This window comes from Tachypleus tridentatus, chromosome 4 (genome assembly GCF_004210375.1).
Source record: "Tachypleus tridentatus isolate NWPU-2018 chromosome 4, ASM421037v1, whole genome shotgun sequence".
Lineage (NCBI taxonomy): Eukaryota > Metazoa > Arthropoda > Merostomata > Xiphosura > Limulidae > Tachypleus > Tachypleus tridentatus.
Window position 1 is genome coordinate 5,314,925 of NC_134828.1, and position 13,686 is coordinate 5,328,610.

General features: G+C 29.8%; 1 protein-coding gene across 2 annotated transcripts in view; it reads right to left on the reverse strand.

Moving 5' to 3' along the window:
• Nucleotides 1-1,313: 1,313 nt before the first annotated feature.
• Nucleotides 1,314-13,686, reverse strand: part of LOC143248484 (DENN domain-containing protein 1B-like) — a 91,836-nt gene continuing 79,463 nt past the window's right edge. For both annotated transcript variants that reach the window (XM_076496890.1, XM_076496891.1), the window contains 2 exons: nucleotides 4,928-5,138; nucleotides 1,314-3,299 (listed from right to left, as the gene is read on the reverse strand). In XM_076496890.1, coding sequence (XP_076353005.1) covers nucleotides 2,448-3,299; nucleotides 4,928-5,138 — 1,063 coding nt within the window. In that variant the 3' untranslated portion in view covers nucleotides 1,314-2,447. The remainder of the gene's footprint in view (nucleotides 3,300-4,927; nucleotides 5,139-13,686) is intronic.

Below are 13,686 nucleotides of genomic sequence, written 5' to 3' on the forward strand. Positions count from 1 at the left end.
ATAGAAAGTTATCAGAATGAATCATTGCTATCTGATAGTAACTTATCAACATGAATAACTGCTATCTGATAGAAAGTTACCAGAATGAATCATTGCTGTCTGATAGTAACTTATCAACATGAATAACTGCTATCAGATAGAAAGTTATCAGAATGAATCATTGTTATCTGATAGTAACTTACTGCTATCTGATAGAAAGTTATCAGAATGAATCATTGCTATCTGATAGAAAGTTATCAGAATGAATCATTGCTATCTGATAGTAACTTATCAACATGAATAACTGCTATCTGATAATAACTTATTAACATGAATAATTGCTTTCTGATAGAAAGTTATCAGAATGAATCACTGCTATCTGATAGAAAGTTATCAGAATGAATCACTGCTATCTGAGAGAAAGTTATCAGAATGATTCATTGCTATCTGATTGTAACTTATCAACATGAATCACTGCTATCTGATAGATTAATCAATATATACTTTATTTATTTCAAGTTATTTGTACTGAGTTACCAGCATTTTTTCAAACTGCACAATTTTCTTGACTTCTTACAATTAGTAGTATTATTTACAGAAAGGATGGAAGCTTGCAAGGTAGTTTTGTTTAGAATAAAAAGTCGATATTGTCTGTAAGAAGTGCAAGCGAGTATTAAAGAGACACAAAAGGGCTTACTGAAAAAGCTAACTCATGAATTCTGAACAGATACACTTTTCTATAGAATGTCAACTTATATCAGTTATAAATTATTCCTGTAAAACTACTGATTACTTGGAAGAGTAGATTAGATATCACAGCTAGGTTGAGTTAATTTAAATGCAATAAGAAAACTGTGTTTTGTGTTTGACAAGGCATGGGGCTTGTTGTATCCTCTCAGACACATAATTCAGTTTTCACACCAAAGTCAGTAACTCTAGAAGAAGACAATAATATATAAATACTGTTTGTATATAGAGATATGCACATAGATACACAATGTTGCACTCTAACAATATGTAAAGATTTGATAGAGCAACACTAATGTTTATACAAACACTAAATTATTATGTAACAATACTTAATGTACTGTTTAAGACTTTAACAGAAAAGGTAATAAATTTTGAGAAAACTCAGAGAGTTTGGTTGATTCATAATTCAGTCAAACATGCTTTGAATGTCTTATGTGTGTGACACAGAGAGCATAATATTTTTTGAACAAAATCAGAGAGGTCAAAACAATGCAATATTATACAAATTATTTCACCACAGAAAAATATGGATTAAAGATCTTCATGTGACAAATGTAACAATTTTTTGAGTAAGGTTACAGTAATATGCACAACCAAACTTTAATAATGCACATATCCCTTATGGTACATTGTCTTTTACCTCTTTAGATTCATAGCATATTGTTATCTAAATCATTTTTTCACACACAAATACAAGAGAGAGAGACAAATCAAACATTCTCCAGTCATCCTACAAAAATAAAACTGCTGAATATCAAATGGATAGTTTGGTAAGTATATTAATTGACATTATGGATTAAAGATCTTCATGTGACAAATGTAAATTTTTTGAGTAAGGTTACAGTAATATGTACAACCAAACTTTAATAATGCACATATCCCTTATGGTACATTGTCTTTTACCTCTTTAAATTCATAGCATATTGTTACCTAAATCATTTTTTCACATACAAATACAAGAGAGAGAGAGACAAATCAAACATTCTCCAGTCATCCTACAAAAATAAAACTGCTGAATATTGAATGGATAGTTTGGTAAGTATATTAATTGACATCTCTTTCTGTATCAACAATAATCAAAGAAATATAAAGGAAACCTATGACAAGTGAAACATAGGAAGATACACAATCAGATGATGTGTATATATAATGAAAGTGTGTTAGAAGATGTTTATTCCACATGTGTAACAACTGCTTTGTGTTTCTGATAAATGTTATGGAGTAATTTCACTCAAACTATTCACTTGATGTCGATTATTCTGATATTAACGGAGCAACTTTACCAAACTGTTCAATTGATCCGAGTTATTCTGATATTATTTGACTAACTTTATCAAACTGTTCACTTGATCTGAGTTATTTTGATATTATTTGACTAACTTTATCAAACTGTTCACTTGATCTGAATTATTCTGATATTAACTAAGCAACTTTAACAAACTGTTCACTTGATCTGAGTTATTTTGATATTATTTGACTAACTTTATCAAACTGTTCACTTGATCCGAGTTATTCTGATTTTAATCGGGTAACTTTACCAAACCGTTCACTTGATCTGAATTATTCTGATATTAGTTACTTATTTTCATTCTTAAAGGTATATCCTTTTACAATGTATATATATTTTCCTTATTATAACCCCTGAAATTCCAACAAAGGGGCCAAATAAATTCTTTTAAATATAATTAAATCACAGAAACAATGGTCAAAAGAATCATTCAGTCAAATCTCTGCCATCTATATTTGACATTGGAAGCTGTAGAAGTGGAGCTCGAAGATATGCCTGAGTTTGTGGAAGTCACACTGGAAGTTTTACATTCAGTGTTTAAAGGTAAACCTGGAGCAGGCCAATTTACAAGGTCAGCAAATAGTTCTCCTGTTTGAGGCAGTGATGAGGTTGTGGTGGAGTAATTTCCTGACAAGACTGCCACATTCTTCAAACCATCTGTGTTTGACATGCTATCTGATGGAATATCAACAGGTCTGGACCAGCCAGAGGTTGTCGATGCTACAATCTCTCCTGGAGGATGAACATTGTAACTAGGGTGTGGTAGAGTGGAAAAAGGTTGGACAAAAGGATTGAAATGTCCAGGAATGGGATATCTATGATAATTTTGAGGAGGAAGAACTTGAGGTTGGCTAACAATTCTTGGCCGTACAAAACACTGACTATAAACAGGATTGCTCTGTAAGGTTATGGGAGCTGTTACAGAACAAGCACTTCTATTTGAATTTAGTGTCTCTTTTAATTTCTGAATAAAAACTTGGTTTGGTTTAGCCTGAGACAAAAGTTGAAAATCATCTAGTGATGAGACCTTATTTTCTTGTTTGGTCAGTAAGGGGTCAAACACTTCAACATCATCTAATTCTTCCAAACATATGAGGGGTGGTTCATTATGTTCACCTTTGGATGATGGTGCTGTGATGAAACTTCTGTTATATGATGCTTGAACCATCTTATGCTTTGTTCTGGGAGGAGGTAAAGGAGCTGGTAGTCTTGGAGTAAGTGTTAAACCTCCTGAGGAATTAAGTTTCACGGGGGATGCGGGTAAGCTTTTCTGGGGTTTGAGCTGAAAAACATGAACATTTTATTATATCTACGTACTTTATAAGCTATAGATGAATAACACTGTCAGAGACAAGAAAAAACCCTACGGTGCCAAAAACTGGTCATACATTGGAAACCAACATGCCAAACATCTGTAATAAATATCACATACACTGCAGATGTATATATTTTATTGTCACATTTCTCTCATTTTCCATCATACAGCCCATATAAAGAGCTATGTTACTGAAAAAGTGACTTGCTGGAAACAGAAGACAGAACTAAAACAATAATATTACACATCTCTTATCTGAAGTCTAAAACAGACAAATTGGGAGGAATGTATTTATTTGTTGTACTTAAACACACAGCTACACAATGGATTATTTGTATTCTAACTACTGTGTGTATCACCAATCTTTAGCATTATACACTCTTGGACTTATTACTGAGCCACCTGATGAAAGTATATATAATAATAAAAGGTTGATTGATTGATGTTGTAGCCCAGTTTTAGGAATACCATATTGAAATTATTTACATTGTTAAAAGACAATAATGTTTAAATTGTCTAACCTAGATAAATACAACATTTAACAAAACAAAGGGTAAGAACACACAAAGAAAAGGACATGAAAATTGAAATACAAAACTTTTAAAACATGACTGATTTTAGATGTTTAATCAGACAATCAATTAGAAACTTTAAGTCACAGAATAAATATTTTCATCAGAAACCTTTAACTGAGGTATAAATAATTAATAATTAACAATACAGTTCTCAACACCTAATATTACCTTATTATCTAAACACCTAATATTATGTTAATATCTAGACACCTAATATTACCTTATTATCTAAACACCTAATATTATGTTATTATCTAGACACCTACTATTATCTTATTATCTAGACACCTACTATTATCTTTATTATCTAGACACCTACTATTATCTTATTATCTAGACACCTACTATTATGTTATTATCTACACACCTACTATTATCTTATTATCTAGACACCTACTATTATCTTATTATCTAGACACCTACTATTATCTTATTATCTAGACACCTACTATTATCTTATTATCTAGACACCTACTATTATCTTATTATCTAGACACCTACTATTATCTTATTATCTAGACACCTACTATTATCTTATTATCTAGACACCTACTATTATCTTATTATCTAGACACCTACTATTATGTTATTATCTACACACCTAATATTATCTTATTATCTAGACACCTAATATTATGTTAATATCTAGACACCTACTATTATCTTAATATCTAGACACCTACTATTATCTTTATGAAAATGACAAATAATTTAAAAACATATCATCACCATTAACAAAGTAGGTCAAACATTTACACCATTTAATACAAAATGTTAAATTTATAGAGAGTATCAAACCCTATATACACATACAATAAAAGATGTCAAGTTTAAGTTTTTAAGTAAACAAATATCAGATTGACATATTTATTCCAGAACTAAACTGTTCTGAAAAATAATGTACATTTATTATAATTTGTGAACAACCCCCATGATTTACCATTTAAAACCTTAACAATAATTAGTTGAGCATGACAGATACTAAAAGTCAAATCTATTCTGAACTAGTCTATGACTTACCGACCGATCAACTGGAGGTGGCTTTGAAGCAGGTGACTGCTCGAGTGGGTTTAAAGAAAACCGCTGAAATAACAAATCTTGTAGTTCACCCATGAAGTCCATGTTAATTGGCTGAAAGCTCAGGTTGGAAGTGGATTCTCCATCAGATAATGAACCATTGTCACTATCTTTTGTTAGCTCATCCACACTCAATAAGTTATACTGTCTGGTTCTGCAATGAATTAAATCTTTCAAGAATTTCAACTAAACTATTTCAGTAACACAAGTTGGTGACATACATGTTTCATGTTTATATCTTCAAAAGAGTGCTTCTGTGTTTCTAGTAGCAACCAGTTATATGAAAACTATAACTTAGTTCTAGTATGTAAAACACAACTAACCATATTAACATAAGTAATTATCATCTTTGTGTGTACATAGAGAACTTAGAAAAAACAAACTACATAACATTTACCAACTACACAATGCTTCATATATCTGTTTCATAGTGATAACTATGAACCTGTTTAATAGTGATATCTGTAAACCTGTTTAATAGTGATAACTGTAAACTTGTTTAATAGTGATATGCATTAACATGTTTAATAATAAAAATTGCATTTTGATAGCTATGTAAATGTGCTACAATAAACAGCCTAAAATTTACTGAATATTAAAAGTTACAAGACTGAATATACATCTTTCTCTCTGTTTTCAAGTATTATATTTTGGTTTCTTCATCTACCAGTCAAACTTTCATCGTCTGGTTTTTACAATACTTTTTTTGTTTTAGTGAAAGCAAAATAATTTTCCATTTGTTAATGTTGTTTGTGGGAATAAAAATACTTAGAAAGTGAATATTATGAATTCATTCACAAATCATTTTCACACAGAGTATAGTCATATCATAATTACTACATGTAAAAATATGTTATATCAATATCACTGTCACACAGAGTACAGCCATATCATAATTACTGCATGTAAAAATATGTTATATCAATATCACTGTCACACAGAGTACAGCCATATCATAATTACTACATGTAAAAATATGTTATATCAATATCACTGTCACACAGAGTACAGCCATATCATAATTACTACATGTAAAAATATGTTATATCAATATTACTGTTACACAGAGTATAGCCATATCATAATTACTACATGTAAAAATATGTTATATCAATATCACTGTCACACAGAGTATAACAATATCATAATTACTACATGTAAAAATATGTTATATCAATATTACTGTTACACAGAGTACAGCCATATCATAATTACTACATGTAAAAATATGTTATATCAATATTACTGTCACACAGAGTATAACAATATCATAATTATATGCAAATATATGTTACATCAATATTACTGTCACACAGAGTACAGCCATATCATAATTACTACATGTAAAAATATGTTATATCAATATTACTGTCACACAGAGTATAGTCATATCATAATTACTACATGTAAAAATATGTTACATCAATATTACTGTCACACAGAGTATAGCCATATCATATTTACATGTAAAAATATGTTATATCAATATTACTGTCACACAGAGTATAGCCATATCATAATTACTACATGTAAAAATATGTTATATCAATATCACTGTCACACAGAGTACAGCCATATCATAATTACTACATGTAAAAATATGTTATATCAATATCACCATCACACAGAGTACAGCCATATCATAATTACTACATGTAAAAATATGTTATATCAATATTACTGTCACACAGAGTACAGCCATATCATAATTACTACATGTAAAAATATGTTATATCAATATCACTGTTACACAGAGTACAGCCATATCATAATTACTACATGTAAAAATATGTTATATCAATATCACTGTCACACAGAGTATAACAATATCATAATTACTACATGTAAAAATATGTTACATCAATATTACTGTTACACAGAGTACAGCCATATCATAATTACTACATGTAAAAATATGTTATATCAATATCACTGTCACACAGAGTATAACAATATCATAATTATATGCAAATATATGTTACATCAATATTACTGTCACACAGAGTATAGCCATATCATAATTACTACATGTAAAAATATGTTATATCAATATTACTGTCACACAGAGTATAGTCATATCATAATTACTACATGTAAAAATATGTTACATCAATATTACTGTCACACAGAGTATAGCCATATCATAATTACATGTAAAAATGTTATATCAATATTACTGTCACACAGAGTATAGCCATATCATAATTACTACATGTAAAAATATGTTATATCAATATCACTGTCACACAGAGTATAATATCATATATCATAATTACATGTAAAAATATGTTATATCAATATTACTGTCACACAGAGTACAGCCATATCATAATTACTACATGTAAAAATATGTTATATCAATATCACTGTCACACAGAGTATAGTCATATCATAATTACTACATGTAAAAATATGTTATATCAATATCACTGTTACACAGAGTACAGCCATATCATAATTACTACATGTAAAAATATGTTATATCAATATCACTGTCACACTTAGTGAACTTGTACAGACCAATGCTTGATTTATTATGAGGTACAGTTTCTTTTAAATATATTCCACCTGCATGGCATGAAATAGAATACAGATTTTACGAATGATTATATATAGAAAATAAGTGTAACTGTTGTAAACACACAGACATCAGCTTAAACCCAACCACTTGATGGTTTCAGCTTGTCTGGTTAGCAACGTTGCTGTAGGAGCTCCCAGAAAGTAATAAGGAAGTTGGCAGGTACTAAATCATCCCCCAATCATCACTCTTATCCACACATAGTTCCACAGACCATACACTTTTATACTGCACAATATTCATATGTATATTATAAGCCCTTACATGAATAGAATACACACACACCAGCACTCACATGCATATAAATCCATAAATACATATATGCCAACATGTATATGCAAGATGCACACATAAGCATGTACAGTGACACAGAAGCATACATACCCACTACACACATTAACATGTAAAAGATACACATGTATTTTCTATGTTATTTTGAAGAGATGAGTGATCAACACAAAACTACACAACAACATATTATCAGTGCTTAACATTTATGTGATGGACTCAGTATAAGATACACAACTTTGTATGCACATTTTCAGTATTTATACTATAACTTTTAATGTTGTGTGTGTGTATATCTTAACAAACTTTGATAGACTTTCAGTAATAATTACAAGTCTTTTATAAACAAAATTTTCAAATTTTTCAATGAAGTACTTTTTACTAAAGATTTGTTTGTGAAACTATCAAGTCTGTTTAGTTACTAGTCCAAGTGTGAAGTGATTTTCATGTTTTTGTGTGTGAAACTATCAAGTCTGTTTAGTTACTAGTCCAAGTGTGAAGTGATTTTCATGTTTTTGTTTGTGAAACTATCAAGTCTGTTTAGTTACTAGTCCAAGTGTGAAGTGATTTTCATGTTTTTGTTTGTGAAGCTATCAAGTCTGTTTAGTTCCTAGTCCAAGTGTGAAGTGATTTTCATGTTATGATTAGAAATCTATTCTTTATCCCCAAACTCTCAGATATTATTTGTGTAAGTTCTAATAACTCCTGAACAAATGATTTTTCTCAGCAAGACTTTATATTCTGTTTATCATTTTCTCCAGCTTAACTATGCAGAATCTATAAATTACACTAACCTTGTAAACATTATAAAAAAAATAAATAAATACAAATTATTCACTTTTTGTCCTTAAATGACTACAACTTATAACATGAGAACACAAATGTCCAGTCGAAATATCTCAAAATATTATATTGATCTTCAAGCTGTGTCTGGCCAACAATACAGAAGTTAGTGAAGAAGTACATGCAAACTCTATATTAATGTATCCAGTACTATATAACTGACCTTTAGTCTTTACAAAGTGACCTGTTGTGGTTGTGTTTTATTTGACCGGTATTTTGTAATATACAGTCACATTTCAATTATTATACATTATATATGTATGCATATACATTATTACTGTTTACAACTGAATTCTTAAACTTATTTTTCTTAAAACAATTATCTCTTCAAGTTATAACCTTTGTACTTGCTTGATATAAATTGCTAAGCCTTATCATATTTCAAACATGAAGGAGTTGAATGAAATACTGATACCAAAGAATTCCACTATAATATATTAAGCTTAATACCTAAGCTGTATTTTGATCTAAAAAATATTAAATTTTGAGCAAACAAAACAGACACCCAAACTCCTTGAAACCTTCTTTTGAAATAGCAATATGCCATCCCAATACTGAGCTTTCTGTTAGACATTCATGTCATAGACAGAAGTAATATCTCGGCAAACAGAAAAGAGAGGAGATCCTTATTTTATATTCTAGCCTGTTAATATAACTGATTTGAGTTCCTAATTCATAAGAAACTATAGACTTAGTATTTTGTTAATACAAACATCTAATTTCAACCAGTGTTACATTCAACATAACACAACAGACAAAAATCAAAATTCACATTTTTTATGTACTCACTTTGAAGTTAATATAATGAATAAGTATAATACTAAAACTTGAATTATAACCTACAATTTGATACCAAACTTACTGATATAAAATAGTAAAAATAAAAGTTCATTAAAATTTTGAGTGCAAGTCACCAATCATGATGACATGGCTTTCAAATTATGTGATGTAGTGATAGGGTTCAAAAAGAGATATTAGAAGAAGAAAAACTAACAAAAAGATATCATCTAATAATGAAAATAATATTGAAGGATCAGTTGTTAGTGATAATAGGATAACGCCATCTAATAATGAAGATAATATTGAAGGATCAGTTGTTAGTGATAATAGGATATCATCATCTAATAATGAAAATAATATTGAAGGATCAGTTGTTAGTGATAATAGGATATCGTCACCTAATAATGAAGACAATATTGAATGATCAGTTATTCGTGATAATAGGATATCATCACCTAATAATGAAGATAATATTGAAGGATCAGTTGTTAGTGATAATAGGGTATCGTCATCTAATAATGAAGATAATACTGAAGAATCAGTTATTCGTGATAATAAGATATCGTCACCTAATAATGAAAATAATATTGAAGGATCAGTTATTCGTGATAATAGGATATTGTCATCTAATAATGAAAATAATATTGAAGGTACAGTTGTTAGTGATAATAGGATATCATCACCTAATAATGAAAATAATATTGAAGGATCAGTTGTTAGTGATAATAGGATATCATCACCTAATAATGAAGATAATATTGAAGGATCAGTTATTCGTGATAATAGGATATTGTCATCTAATAATGAAAATAATATTGAAGGTACAGTTGTTAGTGATAATAGGATATCGTCACCTAATAATGAAAATAATATTGAAGGATCAGTTGTTAGTGATAATAGGATATCATCACCTAATAATGAAGATAATATTGAAGAATCAGTTATTCGTGATAATAAGATATCGTCACCTAATAATGAAAATAATATTGAAGGATCAGTTATTCGTGATAATAGGATATTGTCATCTAATAATGAAAATAATATTGAAGGTACAGTTGTTAGTGATAATAGGATATCGTCACCTAATAATGAAAATAATATTGAAGGATCAGTTGTTAGTGATAATAGGATATCATCACCTAATAATGAAGATAATATTGAAGGATCACTTGTTAGTGATAATAGGATATCATCACCTAATAATGAAGATAATATTGAAGGATCAGTTGTTAGTGATAATAGGATATCATCACCTAATAATGAAGATAATAATGAAGGATCAGTTGTTAGTGATAATAGGATATCATCACCTAATAATGAAGATAATATTGAAGGATCAGTTGTTAGTGATAATAGGATATCATCACCTGATAATGAAGATAATATTGAAGGATCAGTTGTTAGTGATACTAGGATATCTTCACCTGACAATGAAGATAATATTGAAGGATCAGATTTTAGCAAGACTAAGATATCATGTTACGATGTAGATAATACTGAAGGATCAGTTTTCGTTTTCATCCAACTTTAAGTGATCCATTATTGGGTAAAGGGGTGTAGAAACATATTAATTCTTGCACAATACAAATGTTTGATTGTGCTCGTTAAAATGGTGAAAAGTTGATTGAAACTGGTTATATTATTCAGAAATGTTGTAAACGTTATGAGAATAGTAGGATTGATGATCATTTGGTAAAACAAGCTGAAGAGTCAACAAAATTACTGGAGAAAAATACTTCAAGAGACTAATGAATGCAATCAGTTTGCTTGGGAATGCAGGCTTTGTTTCCATGGTGATGGTGACTAAGTAGGTTCAACCAAGAATGGAAATTTCTTGGGTTAGCAAAGTATGACACTTTGTTGACAGAATCTATAGAGAAACAGAGAAAGTGGGTGATCAAATTATCCATAATCAACAACTTCTGAGAGATTTGTTGAAATAACTGTTATTTATTCTTGATAAAGAGAAACCCACTTAAAATAAAAATGTATCTCAGAACGGCTGGTATGGGTATTATCACTTTTATTGATAAGCAGAGAACGTGTTAATACCCATACCAGTTGTTCTGAGATGCGAATTGTTAATTTAATTCTAAACACTATTGTTTCTAGAATAAAATCATCAAAATATTTTTGTCTATCTACTATATATAACAGCAGTCTTGACCAGCTCTTGTGTTAGATATGATGGTCCTCTAGGAAGATTTCTAACTTGTATGGACAGTCATGGCCACACTGGTCAGCAGTAAACATCATAACTTTCTTCTTTCTCTCAAACGGTTGGCTTTATGTAGAGAACTTTTGTGGCCAGTCCTGTGATAATGCATCTAACATGAGTGGATATTACCATGTGGTGGGTTTTTTGTATTTTGTGTAAAGGATTTACACTTTTGTTTTAAGATTATCAGGCCATTGCTAACCTTTAAAAGAGAAGTTCAATATCAGAGGCTTAAAGATGTCAAAGGAGTTGTCACAGAGTAGATGGTCCATTCATACAAATGCTACTAATGTACTGCAATCTGGCTATACTGAATTATGAATGTACTTAAAGATATATCTACTGGTAATGATAAGAAAGGAGAAAATAGAAACATAAGTTTGGTAAACACATTGGAAGTTAGAAACGGATTTTCAGTGATGTGTGGCACACCAATCTTGAAATATTTCATGTGAAAGACAAGTAACTACAAGACCCTCTAGGTAGATTTCAATACAGTTATTGTAGAGCTGAAATCATTAGTGAAATTTGTGTTACTCTTCTGATGTTGTTTTGCTGATTTTTAACAGTCAGGAATTGAAAAATGAAACATCAGAATATAGTATATGGCACAAGTGAGTTTATTACAGTTGTGTCAGATTAGATCTGTTACATTATGGTGAAGGGAAAGAAATACAACAAAGTCCAAAGACCACTTCAGAACTTCTACCAATCATTAACGGTCTTCTTGGAAAGAGCATTGAGTTTTATTCTCATGTGGCTGAAACTTTTAGTTTCTTTGATGATCTAGTTTCTCTAACTGATGACAGATTGCTGAAACTTTATTCTACTGGTCTGAAAGGGAATCTCACTAATAAACTTGTATGCTCATTTTCATCTTATAAACTTGTAAAATAAAATATACAAGTATGACTTCTTTTTTTGATTTCATAAATATTATGAGTTTCAACAGGGTTAAGGGGCTCAATCTGGCCTCAACAGGTTTAACTCTGGCTCTTGAATGGACAAACAATAATAGTTTTAGTATGTAAGAACCTGCTATCTGTATCAGAGAATACAATGGCCAAAGTGGCATCAAACAAAATATTGAGGAAGAATAATTTCAATCATATTTTATTTTTATCACAATATAGGCAAGAAACAGACAAAAGCTTGTGTTTCTGAGAAAATCTCTGCCCCTTTGCATGATTGGGCAAAGCAAAAAATGCCTCAATATAGAGGAAATCAAACCAATACATATATATATATATATATATAGATAGATAGAAAGATTTTTAAGGAAGACTAGTACTAATAATATAACGTAAGTTTATAAAGTAAAAACACATCTGCCTTCACAATGATAAATGTATAAAAACAGTGTCTGAAAAGATTTCCAAAACTAAATTCATGACTAAACTTCCTCCACATTACTAGTGTTATTCTTCCTTATATATATATATTGGTTTGTATACCGAGCTACTTTATTATTTTCTCTATTTCCCACTGTCTTTTCCTGTTATTTAATTTTATCTTTATTGTTTATTTTCATTTTACATTTATATAAATCAGTTAACAATTCTTATAACTATTATGAACTTCACACAAAACTAAACCTGACACAAACAACTCTAGGTTATTATTAGCTAGTTCACAAGGCCAACTCATATCAAACATCTGGCTTGCATGACATTGACATCTAAGCCTACACATTTCACCACATTCATTAAACATAACCCTTAATTCTCCTGACAAAAAGATAGTCAACTATTCAAAAGCATTCGAGTTTTGGGTTTCAGTTTTGAAAATATTGATTATAGTGGCTCAAAATTAATAACATGTATAAAGAAATGTGTCTATCTTTTGAAATATGGTTTTAAATAGAATTTGAAATGTCATGGATGACATTTTACTATTGACTATGAGTACCACACATTTAAACTAGATTCTATGTTACTAACAGAAATACACATCACATAAAAATCAAGTGCTTCTGATATAAACAACACATGTACC